This window comes from Gadus chalcogrammus, chromosome 17 (genome assembly GCF_026213295.1).
Source record: "Gadus chalcogrammus isolate NIFS_2021 chromosome 17, NIFS_Gcha_1.0, whole genome shotgun sequence".
Classification (NCBI taxonomy): domain Eukaryota; kingdom Metazoa; phylum Chordata; class Actinopteri; order Gadiformes; family Gadidae; genus Gadus; species Gadus chalcogrammus.
Window position 1 is genome coordinate 4,130,816 of NC_079428.1, and position 15,509 is coordinate 4,146,324.

At 48.6% G+C, this 15,509-nt stretch overlaps 1 protein-coding gene across 9 annotated transcripts in view; it reads left to right on the forward strand.

Moving 5' to 3' along the window:
- Positions 1-109: 109 nt before the first annotated feature.
- Positions 110-15,509, forward strand: part of mark2b (MAP/microtubule affinity-regulating kinase 2b) — a 45,226-nt gene continuing 29,826 nt past the window's right edge. For all 9 annotated transcript variants that reach the window (XM_056575715.1, XM_056575721.1, XM_056575717.1 and 6 more), the window contains exon 1: positions 110-1,403. In XM_056575715.1, coding sequence (XP_056431690.1) covers positions 1,353-1,403 — 51 coding nt within the window. In that variant the 5' untranslated portion in view covers positions 110-1,352. The remainder of the gene's footprint in view (positions 1,404-15,509) is intronic.

The following is a 15,509-nucleotide window of genomic DNA, read 5'->3' on the forward strand; positions in this document are numbered from 1 at the left end:
CACACACACACACACACACACACACACACCTGTACTCTCCGGAAAAAGCCGAACGTACCCGAACAACACCCCTCCACCCCCCCACCCCCCCAGTCGTGGTGCAAGCAGCCATGTTGCTGCGAGCTTGTTCCGGTATCAGGGCTGGATCGTGCGCATAGGCTGCCATCGGGCCCAGCTCTCTGCCTCCCCCTCTCCCCCCTTTTGCTGCGTTGACACGCACCTCCTCACGAAAAGCTCCAGCGGTGCCGCTGCTGCTCATGGATTTTTACAACCTGATGATTCTCTCTCCGCTCGCCTCGTCACGGAAATAACAATCGGTGCGCCGTGAAGACCGGACCGACGGGTATGCGTTGCCCCCACCGCAGTGCAGCAGCAGCACGTATGAACGACCTTTATTCGGATCACGCAACGACACAAGGAAGCGCGACGACGCGGTGTGTCCGCCGTGAGTGTGGAGTTGTGTAGGTTTCCGACGGGCTGCCTTCGACTGCAACGCACCAGCCCCAGTGAGCTCCATGGGCTAACGTCGGCTAGCCGATAGCTAGCGCGACACATTCGTGTACTGGTACCGCTTGCCATGTGACCTTATTATACACAAAGTCTCCGTTCACTTTTTTGAGTCGGCTGTGTTGTTTTTGGATCGATCGCCAAGGGATAACTCTGATCGTTTTTTTTTTTTTTGGATCGGATTGTAAAATGTCGGGATCTCGCCGGTGGTTCTAACTTTTGGCCTGAAGTTTGGAGAAGACAGCGGATTTAATTTTAGAACTCCCGAGGAGAACCACCGCAACACGACAGCAGAACCCCCACCCCTCTAACCCCCTACCCGCCGCTCCGCAGAACCAGCGTCGTGGTTCGCCCGTCCGGAACCGCGGATCTGAACGGACCGGACCTCGAACCTTTTCCCCCAACTTTTCCCTCCCCGCTAGCGACCCCAGCTAGCCCGTCACCGCCACCAGAAGCTCCTCGGTCCCCTCTCCGCCCGCTGTATGCCAATCAAAACGTGGATTTAGTTGGGTTTTGGTCAGACCTCGGCCCCAGCCACTTCAGGGTGTTTTTTCCCAGGACCGGGGCTCGTTCTTGGAACATGGGACGAGTGTCGCTGCTAGCTAGTCGCTAGCTAGCAGGCTAACAGAACTAGCCGCCGATGTGGGGGTTTCAGACTTGTTGATTCACTAGCTATCTGTCGTGAGCTAGCTGGCTAGCACTGGGTCGGTCTGGGAGGGCTCCCACACCACCAGGTTCCTACTTTTAACAAGTTTATAAATGCCCAACAGACACTTTTAAAGAGTATCTCCGGTTTCATCTCTTCCTTCTCCTGTTTCTACAACTAAAACACAAAGCAGGCTGAGATGTCTACCAGAATCCCTTTGGTACAAGTCATTGAGAACACGGCAGGACAGGTAAGACTTGTTCCAACAACGTTGGGTTTTAACCGGTGCCAATACTTATTAAATAGGACGTCGTCTTGTACACTGTTTGAGGAACTATGAGAAGAACTTAGTGGTGGCTTGAGATACTTTATGTTTTCCCTTCCGCTCCAGGAGCTTTCTCACGCAGTTGACAAAATATTTCACACCTATTTAGGTTTCAGTATACTGTCATAGGACATGCCCTATTGCATCAAATATTTAATTACACCTTTCTTGAGAACCAAAGCAATCCCTTCCACTTTTCGTAAGACCTACGCTTATTGCCACACACACAACTTGTTTCTGGCTGTGTTTAATGGCATGGCCCACTGACGTCTTGATCCACCTGGAACTGCCTCGGAAAGGAATAAACAATATGAAGCAGAACTTTTCCCAATGCGATCAACCAGGCAAATTCAAGTCAGTTTGGTGCTCACTGGTGTTTTTAAGGGGGGATTTTCCAGCTGTCCCGTTGGATGATACAAAACATAAACATGTCACCACTATGGAACAAAAATATATAATAGTTATGCATTCACTCATAGACGTGACCTAAATTGCTAAATATGAGCTCCCTTTGGCTATTAAAAAACCAGCCAGTCATGACAGCAATTTCAGGGGGACGTCTAAATGTGTATTATTGGCTGCATTTTGTGCAAGTCATCTCATAAGTCACATATTCACTCTGTGTGTTTCGGTCCACGGCTCCAAAAAACCTTTCCCTCCATAAGCTTCTGCCAATTCACTTGTTCTTGCAATATTGGCATGTGGGGCACGACACTTGTTGAGGTTAGCACAGTCTCCCCCCCAGGGCTTGCATGGCTAGTGGTCCCTGGCGTTGACAGGACACTTTGAAGCTACGTCACTAGTTGGGTGGGATTAAGAAGAGTGCAGCAACACACCACCCACATGGAAACCAAAACCTCAAGTGGCTCCAGCCATCACACCTACCTAGCGATGGATCAGTCTGTCAGTGGACCAGGGAAATCAGTGCATGATGAGATGCTAGCCTCCCCCCAGAAATACCCAATGGCCGGTAAATCATTGTTATGCTTCAGACCTTTGGCGCTATGACTAATGGTGCAGTAACACATTAACTTTAGTTTCAACCCGGAAGCCTGGATTCGGGACTAGCCAAGCCCCGATGCAAATGAGCGTGGGAAACCATTTTAGGATTTGCATACACCTAAGTGTCACTGCGCTGGACGCCACATGGGCAGGAAACGCAGTGTTCCGTCGTATGGTGGAGAAGTTGCGTCCTAAAACGGTGTGACCAAGAACACTTCCCAGGCCTCCAAAGAAATGACTAATGAATGGTAGCTCAGAGGTCATGTGACGGGCTATGTTGAATGGGAAATTAGGTTTCGTGATGTTTAACCAATTTGCCTTGATTTCATTATCCACTTATTATCCGAGCACACAGAAATAGTTTTCAACTAGTATGTCGTTTACCGGTAAAGAGGGCAGCTTACTCTAATGCAAGCGTTGGATTGTAGGTGTGTTGTGTTGTGGGTGTTGAAGCCTGTGTTGGTGTTTTCTGTGTGTTGTGGACGTGAGTTTGCGGGGAAGGTGTGTCCAGTTCTCCTTTTGTCACAAGACGGTGTAGGAATGTCTGACGTCTTCTGTGGCAGGTGACTGATAATGGCAGTACCATAAAAGGAACCAAACTCTTTCCACATGGTGACTAGATTACCCGTTTTGTGAGAGCTTCCGTTTGGACCTTGATATTCACCACCCTGACCTCCTTGGATTCTGTTTCATTGTATGATACCTTGACGAAGACTTCAAAATATACTTGGCTAGCTGGAGTGGAGTCCTTTAGATAATTGCAACCCAATTCATGGTCCTAGCGTCATGCTAGCTCTTTAGCACCCTTGGTGTATTACGTAAAGATTATGGTAAACAGTAAACACCCAAGGTTTCCGTATGACTATGACCGTGTGAGTAAATATGTTGTGGGTTGGGTAAGCTAATCAAGATAACGCCACACTGGAGTTAATGCCAAACCACAGTATCCCTCGCTCGCTATCTGTACAAGTAGGACGTTTGTTGCTCTGCCGGTGCTAGGTTTGCTTATATTTATTAAAAAATCACAGTTTCGTATTCTTGCCAAACAAGTTAGGCTCGTTGTCTGTCTGATATTCGTTGAAGAGAACTTTGTTTTACAGTTGACAGCCAGGGGCAATAAATGTGTATATCTACTTCCATCAGCCAATCAGTGAGCACTTTGATGGTTCATTCAAATTAGAATGAACTGTCAAAGTCTGAACCCGCCTGTGACTTCTAGTCTGATGTATACGCACTTTACCTGTCGAGGTTATTCAGTTAGGTTAGTTTCGTGTGTTTTGGCCTATGGGGGGATGTGGCATTGCAGAAAGTGGACCCTTTTATTACTCTGAGTGTGTGTGCTTGTGGGCTGACGTAAGGAAGCCCGCTTCACTTTGGACCAAGGGAGGGGAAGAAACCTAGAGTGCAGCTGAGCTGGCTGGTATTCCGGTAGGTGTAAGCAAGTTTATACACACGCATGGCTGGTAACTGTACCTGGGACAAAGGTCACAGACCATAATGTAGCTGATTATATAAGGCTGCGGCCATGGCTGTCACACGTGTGTGTGTGTGTGTGTGTGTGTGTGTGTGTGTGTGTGTGTGTGTGTGTGTGTGTGTGTGTGTGTGTGTGTGTGTGTGTGTGTGTGTGTGTGTGTGTGTGTGTGTGTGTGTGTGTGTGTGTGTTATTAAATACCAGCGTGCACGTGCACACGCACTGATGTCATTCCTTGCCACATCTTTTACGGGATCTATTTCTGGGATATTATAAATTCAGTGTTTGCTGATGTTGACCACACTCCCAACTCCCCAACCACTTCCCTCGTCCAATTGCAGCTGCATCTTCCGGGGGGAGCGGAGGGGGCTTCATATTAAGGGTCTCAGGCTAGCTAGACCCTGACTATGTTTGTAGGTTAAAGGCCTTGGAACACACACACACACACACACACACACACACACACACACACACACACACACACACACACACACACACACACACACACACACACACACACACACACACACAGTCTCACACACACACAGTCTCACACAGACACAGTCTCACACAGACACGCGCACTCGAACACAGAAACACGCACACCCTCTCTCTGAAGGGGCGGTATAGTAAGCGTCTGCGGTGTTGTGTTTCCCAGTGCGCGGGACGAGATGGCACCAAGCTTTGACACGTCGCCCCGACGGCGGTGACAGACGGACCCCTGAGCCGGCGGGGCTGTCGACATACACTCGGGCTATATTTACTCCCTGCTTCCTGATCGATTGTCTGAATCGGTAGAACCGAGACTAGGAGAAGTACGGAGTTCCTACTTTGGCATCAAGGTCAATCGGATGTTTTGTCGTGACGACGGAAATAATAGTTAATATCTGATGATTGAGGATTGGAAATCGAGGGACGCAGTTAATATTGGAGGCTAATAATTGTTTAAACGTTCAGACGGGACTTCCCGGTCGCTTGACTGATGTTTGTCCCCAAGCTCATAATAGGAAACCACCTGGTCCAAAATGGCGGCGCGTATCTATTCCGAAGTGTGCGCATTGCGGGGGACCCCCCCCCCCCTACCCAACCACCCCCTCCCAGATGTGTCTGAATCCTTCTATTGTCCAGTTTCCTGCCTCAAATGTCCCCTGTCCATTCATCCTGCAACATCCTTAGATTAAAAAAATAAAGAGAGCGCCACTGTGCCGGATTGTTACCTTGGCCACCGTGCCATTGTTTGTCTGGACACAATCCAGTCTAGGGCCCCCCGCTGCGACCTATTCATAGGCATGGTGTGTGATGGCTTTTCACCGTTTGAACCGTTCCTCCAACGAAAATCAATTAGGTGTGTGTGTGTGTGTGTGTGTGTGTGTGTGTGTGTGTGTGTGTGTGTGTGTGTGTGTGTGTGTGTGTGTGTGTGTGTGTGTGTGTGTGTGTGTGTGTGTGTGTGTGTGTGTGTAATGGAACGATCCGCAAAGGAATGGAGGTTGATACCAGCTGGTCAGACCCAAAGTCCATCATAACTGGGAACGTTTCCTGCAGTTGTCCAGTCTATACACTTTGCCGTCTTTTCGAGTGGGTTGACTCCTACTACTACTTTTTTGTTGTTTTTTGTCGATAGCATGGCTGGGATGGGTTGGGGATGTAGGACAGAACAGCATAGCAAACAATATTGCATGCAGATTTCAGTTCATTCTAGTTCAGAGGCTGAGAAGTGCCGTCTCCAAGTGAGGGCGATCTATTGTGCTGGTGTTACCGGGCAGATTGAACCTGAGGCCTGGCTATACCATCAGGCAGCTAGCATGATCTCTTTTCATGACTGCAGTTCATCAAATCAGCTTTAAGTCTTGACTAGCGGTTCAAATGGCTGCCCACTAATAGCCTCCAAACGTTAGTCGGGTTATAAGCGCCAAAGTCAACCAGGTTTTCGCTTTCGTAAGAATTAAACAAATCTGCCTTTTTGAAAGTTTGACAATTGTTTAAAACCGCTACGGCTCGACCTTGCTTGAAATAATAGAGGGCAATCATTTTGAAAAGTCGTCCATCTCTTCGCCCTTGTTGCTGCATGAAAGAAAAAAGAAAAAAAACATGATAATTGACAAGAAATAGTGGCTTGGGTCTAGTCGAGACAGGCACACAGAGCTATGCTGCCGTACGAGGAGTTCTTCGAGCCTGTCACTCCTCAGTGGAGAGGACTTGGACCTGGCTGAGGGGTAATCTCCAGCGACGCTGGGCCTCAGAGAGAGCATCGTGACCGCTGCCAGGGAGTGCAGGGCGAGAGGTCCACCCTGATGGCTAATGACGGAGAGCAGCAGACGGAAGGAAGGAACTGTGGAATGGAGATGTACTGAATGGACCGAACAAAGGGTTGTTTCGGGGGGCCAAAAAATTGTAAATCGAATAAACGTGGCGGGGCTATTCGACCGATGGATTGAACTAATCACTCCCGGCCGACGAGGAATATCTTTGATCGGGGCTAGTCCTGATGCATACACCTGTTCCCATTTCCTATTGGCTGGGAACTGCCATGCCATTATCCATCTGTCTGTTTATGTCTTGAATGCTTGTAGCATCTTTAGCGCTTTGATGCACTTGCATAGACAACACCAGTATTCCTGCCACTGTGTGTGGGTATTTACAGCATTTACCTGATGGCAAGCCTGGATCGATGCGCTTAACGGATGAGTCACCTCATCGACAATGTATAGCGAGCAAGCGCACACGCGCACGCACACACACACATGTAGACAGACACACACACTCCAGTACACATTGGAGTTCCGCCCAGGAAACCATAAATTATGGCTCTTTCCTACCAGACCAGTCACTAGGCAGAAAGACAAAGCCTGCCTGGGCCCTAGCAACCGAGAACCTGCGAGAGAGAGAGAGAGAGAGAGACACACACACACACACACACACACACACACACACACACACACACACACACACACACACACACACACACACACACACACACACACACACACACACACACACACACACACACACACACACACACACACACACACACACACACACACACCCCCCCCTACCTCTTCATTCTTACACAGGCGTTCATGGACGTTTAAATTCATACCTTTCTCATTCATTACCCCTCTCTCCCTCTGCCACTCTTTATTCATTGATCCCCGTACCGCCAATGCTAAGAAGCCGTGGCTCGTGCGCCTGTGTGTGTGTGTGTGACGCAGAGCGTCGTCAACCAACGGCGACGTGTCCTCGTACCCTAGCAACACCCCCCGTCTGGCTGTTTATCCAACAACGCAACGATGCCCTCTGCACCCATAACGCCCAAGAGTGTGTGTACATATGTATGTGTGTGTGCTGTGAGCAATGCAGGGCTATAGAACTGGTCTTTCCAGCCGGGCGGCTTGTGGCTGGTGGGGTGTGTTAACTGAATCGCATCACGCACGTCAGGGTTCGATGTCACTCAGGTACTGGCAGGGTGGATTCTTCTGTTCTCAAAGGGCGCCTCTGTCTCTGTCTCTGTCTCTGTCTCTCTCTCTCTGTATGTGTGTATGCGTCTCTCTATTCTGTGTGTGTGTCTCTCCGTCTCTCTCTCTGTCTTTCTCTCTCCTTCTTTCTCTACCTCTGTCTCTCTCTCCAAGTCTGTCTCTCACACTCTCCCTCTGTCTCTGTCTGTGTGTCAGCATGACGCAACAACTGCCATTTCTCTGTGTGGTTTCTGTTTTTTCTTTCGTCAGCCCATAGTTTGGTCTAACGGACAGCAGGGGCGCAGTCCTTTGTCCCCGTGTTGTTAACGCAAGACGTAACCGTCTGGCCGGTTATGCATGCAGTAGGGGTGTAACGATACATGTATACTCGTATTTGAACCGAATCGGTACGGAGTGGACGTCACGGTTCGGTGCATGGATTTACACTGAGAATGGTCGGTATAAAATTAAATAAAACTGGCATGCGAATTAATTAATGTAATGTGGAACTAATGTTTGATACGCGAGTTCTTCAGGGACAACTAATGGCGCGCTTCCAACGGAGGGTGCCGGTCGGTTCAGTACGCTACGGTGCGGAACGGATCGCGTTCCCACCGCCAAAAGTGGGCGTGACCCGCCCTGTGAGCCGTACTCGTCTCGCTGTCCTCCTCCGTTGGGTTACTGAGACGCCTGAAAGGGTGCCAGCAAGTTCGAGCCACGCACGCCATCCGTTGATTGGTCGACAGAATCGCACTTCCGTGAGACGGGGATAATAACAAACAAACGCACATTATCCGCAAAGTATTTCTGGAACGGCTAAAGCTTCGTTTATTGAAGAAAATGTCGCACAAAAGTTTGCCGACCTTCTTGGACGTCCTACATTGTTGATCTTTGTTCATTGTGCGCCGCCATCTTTTTCCTTGGATTTATTAGCAGGTTACACAATGCTAACGTAACCCCCCTCCCCCCCCACAATGAGGGTACTGTCGGCGGTGGAAACACGAGCCGTAACTGAGCTTCGCCAAACCGCACCTTCACTACTCCACCAAGCCGCACAGACCCGCACCCTCCCGTGGAAATGCGCTAATTCTGTGTACTTTGCACTATCATAAATAAGGCATGCTGCATTGCATTTTCAGTTTCATAACTGATTGTCTTATTTGTTTACAAGTTACGGATGTAGTCAGGAGTTGATGTGGGGTACTTAATGTTTACTGTTTACATCTTAGATTAAACAGTTCAGGCGGTTGCAGCTAGCTCAGGGGAGAGACTGTATGACACTAGGTGGTACAACCTGAGACATGCACAATAAAAAAAGGAATTGCCTTCATTGTACCGAACTCGTACCGAACCATGATGCCTGAACCGAACCGTGACTTCAGTGTACCGTTACACCCCTAGCATGCAAACAAGTCTGCCAAAATATTCATCCAGATTTATAATTGTTTTTATTTGTACGTATGGAGAACGTGGACTTTAAAGATCGCTCAACCAGCGAAGGCTTGCCAGTGTCTCATGGGATTCGTTCTATATGAGGGGGGGATTTTGTCGGACATTAAATATTGAATTAATGATATCTGATAAACGATCGGGGCAATAACGCTAGGTGTGTGGAAATCACCCGCGAATTGACCAACGTAATTCATTCCATTTCGGTCTCTTCATTTGTCCCTCTTAAGGAAGGGATCATTGCATTTAGGATGACGAATTTTATTAGGGTCCCTAATGGCGGATGTGGAAACGTAGGCTCGTCTACCTTGGCTCGTCTACCTTGGCTCCACATAAATGGAAAAAAAACGTAGTTTGATGAAAGTTTTTGCCAAAATCTCAATCTGTCCTTTGTGTTTTCACATTGAATTTGATTAACATGGCTGCTGCTCTTTGGCGCCGGTATGGTCTGCCTGGTAGCTACAGCTGACCCACCGAGCTCCACCCCCCCCCCTGGCCCCCCTGCAGTCCGCTGGGTAGGGTTGAAAGCGACTGCCCCCTGCTCTGATTCTGTCAGTCATCCATCAGTACCACCACAGTGTTCCACCTGCAACCATACTCTACCCGTCTATTCATCCGCCAGGGTCCTGTAACCCTGACACACACACACACACGCACGCTGGAGTAGGTACAGGAGCATGCAGGGAATCCACACTGTGACTCTAGCTGTGAAAGCTGCTCTGAATTGGTCATACACTGCCTTGCACACATACACAGGGTCTCACAAACACACCCACACACACATGACTACACACACTCTCGGCAGTTAGGATAATCTGAGGCAGGATCATACGTGAAGGAGGGGGGGGGGGGCAAACAAGAACGCACACGCACACACACAAAATCGCACACACACACTCGCACATTCACAGCAAACTGAGACTCTGCGTTGCAACCCCTTGCTAAAGCAGGCGGCCTCTCACAGGTTTACTTAGCTGTGTGTGTGTGTGTGTGTGTGTGTGGGAGGGGACAGTGTTGGAGAGGGGAAAGAGAACAGTTCAAGTGTTTGAGCCGGTGTGGCTCGCTCACGTAGGGAATTGACCCAATTCAAGCTTCAAGCATTCCCGCCATAACAGTCCCCCTAGTCTGTTCTTTTTCCCTCCTTTTAAGTCTTCCCCCACTTCCTGTTTATGTCCCCACTGCATTGGCTCCGCCTTCCTTTTGAAGGGTCCAATGACTGAGCTTTGTCACAGGCTTCCAGATGACCCATCACCATCCACTCAATTTAAGTGCAGAGTAATCACCGGCAGGCTTCTGTGTTTTAGAGTCGACGCTTTGAGCGGGTGACTCTAAAAGACACTCGCTTAGTAGAATGATTTGTGCTCCTAAACGGCAGCCTCCGCCTCGTGTGACACCCCACGACGCTCAATGTAATCCCTGCTGCCGTCCCCTAATGGCTCCCCTGTTTCGACCAGCGCTGGACGAAGGGAGGGAGCAGGTGAGAGGAGAAGGGAGGCAGGGAGGAGACGGCTGGAGAGCGAGGGAGAAAAGGAAAAGAGTTGGCAGGATACAAAAAAGGCGACAAATCACCATGGCAACACAGTCTCCACGACGTGCGTGTGTGTGTGAGTGTGTGTGTGTGTGTGTGTGTCTCCACCCGCCCACCCGTTGAAGATAATGTAAGAGCCCTATGAGGATGTGTTACTCTGAGGATAAACAGCTCTTGTTCCGAGCACGGTTTGTTCTGCTGCACACAGCAAAGATGGCCGAAAAATAAATAAAAAACCGACGTGGGCAATATTATTATTTTCTAACTTTGACTCAAGGGATAAGTATCGTGCCCTTTTTTTGTTATCGAAGGATATACATTTTTCAATTCATTAGTGATTCACGACTATAGCGGTAAATCTCTTCACAAAGGAGGGATTCAGCTTCCTTCATCACTTCCATTTTTCTAATCGCTCTGCGGCGCGGCGTCCTCAATCCACTCCCCCGCCCCCCCCCCGACGGCTATTTATACCCGTGCGGCGCCGAGGTCATGATCTCCTCGCTCGGGGAAGGGCCTTGTTTGTGTCCCGGGCTTTTTTTTACGATCCTCTCCTGCCTGTCTGACCACAACCCCACACGTGTAAACATCATATTCATCCTCTCCACCAGTTCACACACCACCTGTAGTAGGGCCCATCGCACTGCAGGGACGGGGTTTGGGTGAGGTTCCTGAAGCCCGGGACCCACAGAGGCCCTGGTTTCCTTTGCGGCCGGTGCCCACCGTTGATACTATCTTGATTAGGGATGCACCGAAATGAAAATTCTTGGCCGAAACCGAAACCGAATATACTGAAACAGTTGGACGAAGGCTGAAACCGAATACCGAATGTGGCTTTCAATGTTTTTCATTCATTTTGCTTAAATTTTTCACCATTGCATAAATCAAACAATTAAATGTCCTTTATAAACTTTTTTGTCTTGCTTTTCTATAAAAAAATATTACAAATTTGATACAAAATATCTATTTAATACTGAACGTTTTCTAACATTCCAGCAGACATTATTGCAAGAATTTAAGAACAATGTACCTTTTTTATTAAAAAAAACGAAATGTTCGGTGTATTATGTTCGGCCTTTATACTCCTTCGGCCGAAACCGAACATTATGTTTGGGGCAATTTTCGGCCGAACATGTTTGTTGGCCGAATATTCGTTGCATCCCTAATCTTGATTGATGTATTGCGCGAAATCTCTGCATTTGCACTAGGCACTTTTATTAGCTTTTTAACCAAAAAAAGTATTTTTTCCGGCACCATTGAGGCACCATTTTAAGAGTGTAGTAAAGGTATTGTCATCGGAAAATACGAAAACCGATACTCATTCCAAGACCTCGGTTAGGGCCTACAGTTTTTCTCACAGGTTTCAGCCAAGCAATTGTCCCCCCTAGGCATTTCAACATTCGTGTGCGCTATTCACTATAAAAAAATTGGCTACAGGCTTTCTCTTGTCATCGTTTGTTGTTGCCTCCGTGATATGAAAAAGGGACGTTGCGCGTGGATGTTTTTTCAGGTGTTGGTTGGGCGGCCATTATTAAAGATGCCGCCCATCACTTCCTGTTGCAGCACCTTCAGGAATAAGGGCGGGAATCTGTGGCGTTTCTGTTGGATGTATCCCCATCATGTTGAGTTGCACCTCGGAATATGGGCCCTTATTAAGGAAAACGTTTTGAATATTAACAGGAAGAAAGGGTTATTTGCGGGCTGTGATTATAAAAATCTGGGCAGACTACGTTTTGCGGTTAAATCCAGAGAAAGGCCCACCTGTGTGTGTGTGTGTGTGTACACGTGCAAGAGTGCGTGCGGGCAGGGCTGTGTCCAGTCAGCATATCTAGATTAGTAAAGGTCAGTGTGTGTGTGTGTGTGTGTGTGTGTGTGTGTGTGTGTGTGTGTGTGCGTGTGTGCGTGTGTGCGTGCGTGCGTGCGTGCGTGCGTCCGTCCTAGTGGTGGCTGGAAATGGCCACCCAGGTAGGGCGTTCCTCTGAGACCGTCTGCCAGCAGCACTACTGTATGGTGTTGAAAAAGGGGGGGTGGGGGGGGTCTCCCGAGAGTACAGACTTTATAAATACCAGCCCAAGTTAGTGCAAGATATGCAGAGCTGTGTGTGTATGTGTGTCGTTCTATCTTGGCCTTCATGACTCAGTCGCAGCATCAGCGAGTAAAGTGAGAGGTACAAAACAATGTCATACATTGTCCTCGTCTAAAATCGTCTTTTGGGGAGGGGGGACGGTTGTCTGGCTGTGCAGGGGGTGCGTGTGTTTGTGTGCGCGCACGCATGCGTTTGTGTGTCTGCCTGCAGCTGCTGAAGAATGAAGGAAGATTCAGAAGAGACGACCAAAATAGGCGGACATGAAAGAGGAGAAGAGAGTAGGAAGGGTTGAGGCCAGGGAGAGCAAACGTGTACTTACTGCGTGCGTCTGTGGGGAACGCTTTTCATGGGTCTTGACGTACATTGAAACGGCTAAAATTGTTCTATTAAAGTTCAGATAAGTTACTCTGTCAGCTCGTCACAACAATTGATTAAAAACTAACAGATTTGTGTTTGAACTGGTGAAATTAAAGTTAGGGTAGGCATTTTGGAATAAGCCGCCCAGATTGATCTTGATTTTGAAAGTATCCAACTAAGTACCCCCCCCCCCCCCCCCCTCCCTCCCTTCAGGCCTCAAAAGCCACTCTCCCAAAACGCGTGATTCTCAGTGTCTAGCTTCAGCATAAGGTCTGCCTAGGCTTGTAGAGGACTTACATGAGTGCACAGATAGACTTTTAGGTAGGTAGACAAGTAGGTAGACCTTCTTATCATTCCATTATGGCCAAATGAAATGATTTGGGTATAATGAAATTCCTAATTTGAGTATTCAATTACTTATTTCCGGCCTGCAACAGCCGTTGATTGCCAATATTGTTCTGTAATTTGCCATAGCTTTTTATTTTTTGATTGCTGGTTGTAAAGAGAATTTCATCAAATATTACCAAAACTGCTTCCAACATAAACACCTCACCCTAGCTTAAGTGATTGCCCCTTTCTGTGTTTCTAATAGACTGCCATACATGCGTCAAGGCTTAAGTATAATTGTTCCAGGCAGGCCCCTAAACCATAGCATAGCTTTTGCTAAAGTTCCTGTTGACATATCGACACTAGATGTGGGGGGCTGTCCTAACAGCTCTCCTCAAAGCCGCGGAGGGGAATTGGGATTAGCATTTCTAAACGGGGAAGATGGCAAAGAAGGTTATCGCCATGGCTGCACGACGTATAGCATCTGATATCCCACTCGCTCTATCCAGGCTTGTCCGTCACTGCGAGTAAGCTGAGATTCACGAGCGTTACGCGGTCTCGGTCTCCTTGCCGTCGTCGTAACATCCCACACGTCCCGGTCACGAATCCCAAGACTCCCTCGTCGGCCGGGGAAGCGCACCGTTCGTCCGGTGGTGCGGTCGACCATTTTGTCTGCACGGCTATTCCTGAGTCTAAATATGCGGCCCCCGCCACAGCGAACCGTCCAAAAGGAACCGCGTCGGGTTCAGATCAGAGCAGAGAAGCTAGCGCACCACGCAAGATCAAGCCCGGAATTTCCCCTCAGTCTTCCCATTTTTTTAAAAGATAATACAATGGCTGTTTTGGACGGGTGGAGGTGACAGTGATGAGGGCTTATACTATACAGCCTCATCATTTTTTTCTCCCACTATTTCTTTTGGGAATGTCGGTGCGTTCCTTGTGGGTCCTGTTAGGAAAGCATCCAAAGGCCCACCCTCTCCCACGTCTAGATTACAGGGCTGGCCGAGGGGAATTAGAGAGGTGGAATTGGAGCAGAAAAAGTAAAAGGAGAAAGTGCGTACGTCATGGCAGCGCTCTGCTGGGTTCAGAGGCTGCTTATTGTACGCGGGCGTCTCTGTCGTCATTATTTGCTGAACTTCTGCTCAGCAAAGCGGTTTCTCTTGCTCATGAGCTTTGTTTATAGTCGTAGTTTTACTACCCGGCGACATCTTTCCACTTATCAAACGAAAAGCTATATCAATAAGATATTAAATACCTTATTTTTCTTTTAGTTTTCACCACGTTTGAACACTCTGTAAATGTCAAAGAAACGCACTGGTATAAATACAACTCTATGTGTTTGAGTGTTATTTCTGGGTTGAATGAGCATTTCTCTTAGATTCGGCTCAAAGTCAGCCAACTGTCGGATCACAAGGAAGCTGAGCAGAAGGATGGAGCCAACAGACCGCGACGCTTAAACAAACAGGGCCATCGCTAAAGCATTGTGTCAATAAGTGGAACAAGTGCGGCAGGCCGAGGCAAACACAGCACATCTCGAACCGACGATTTATAAACGACGGAAGGGAGATTGGCCCAGAGAGGCACCGGTAGAAAAAAAAAAAGCGGTCTGTAGAATCTCTAAAAAAAGGGCTAAAGAAACGTTCTCCCACAGAAGTCCAACTGGCTCGGAGCCAAGATGGCGGTGAACCGTTTTAAAATTAGAACCTTGAGGATTTCTTCTTCTCCCCCCGCGGCCCGAGAGGGAAAAGAAAAGAGAGCTCGAGTCAAAAAGTTAACGGACCACAAAGCCCAGAACTACAGTCGTCTCTGACTTCTGGGCGGACTGTCCTCCGACGTGGCCCTCCTTCCTCTTGGATTACATCAGCCTAATCGCCCGTTCCCCTCCCGAGATGAAGGGAAAGGGGAAGAGGCGGCAGTCAACCAGACAGAGACGCAGAGAGAGGCCCTATTCCAGCCACTGCACCCCAGAAAATCGAGTCTTTGTACACACGGGGACAAAAAACCACGACGTCTTCACAACACTGCGCTTTCATTTGGACATTTTTATTGCAGCCTTTTCACTACAACTGGTCCCGTTCCAGCGACGGCAAAACCTCCATGCAGTTGATTCCCCTCTTCCTCCGTCCTTTGCCCACACACACAATTCGTCACGCCGTTCTCTCGCCGAACCAGAAAACCCCCCTCGACTCGACTCGACCACCGCGGGGCTAAATTCATCCTTCCGTCTCTCCTCGATAATCCGCGTCTCTTCCCACCGCCCCCAGAAAAAACTAATCGGGTCAATTACAGGGTTTGCAGAGAGAGAGAGAGCAGAGAGAGAGAGAGAGAGCGCGAGCGAGAAAGAGACCGGGACAGAGAGAGC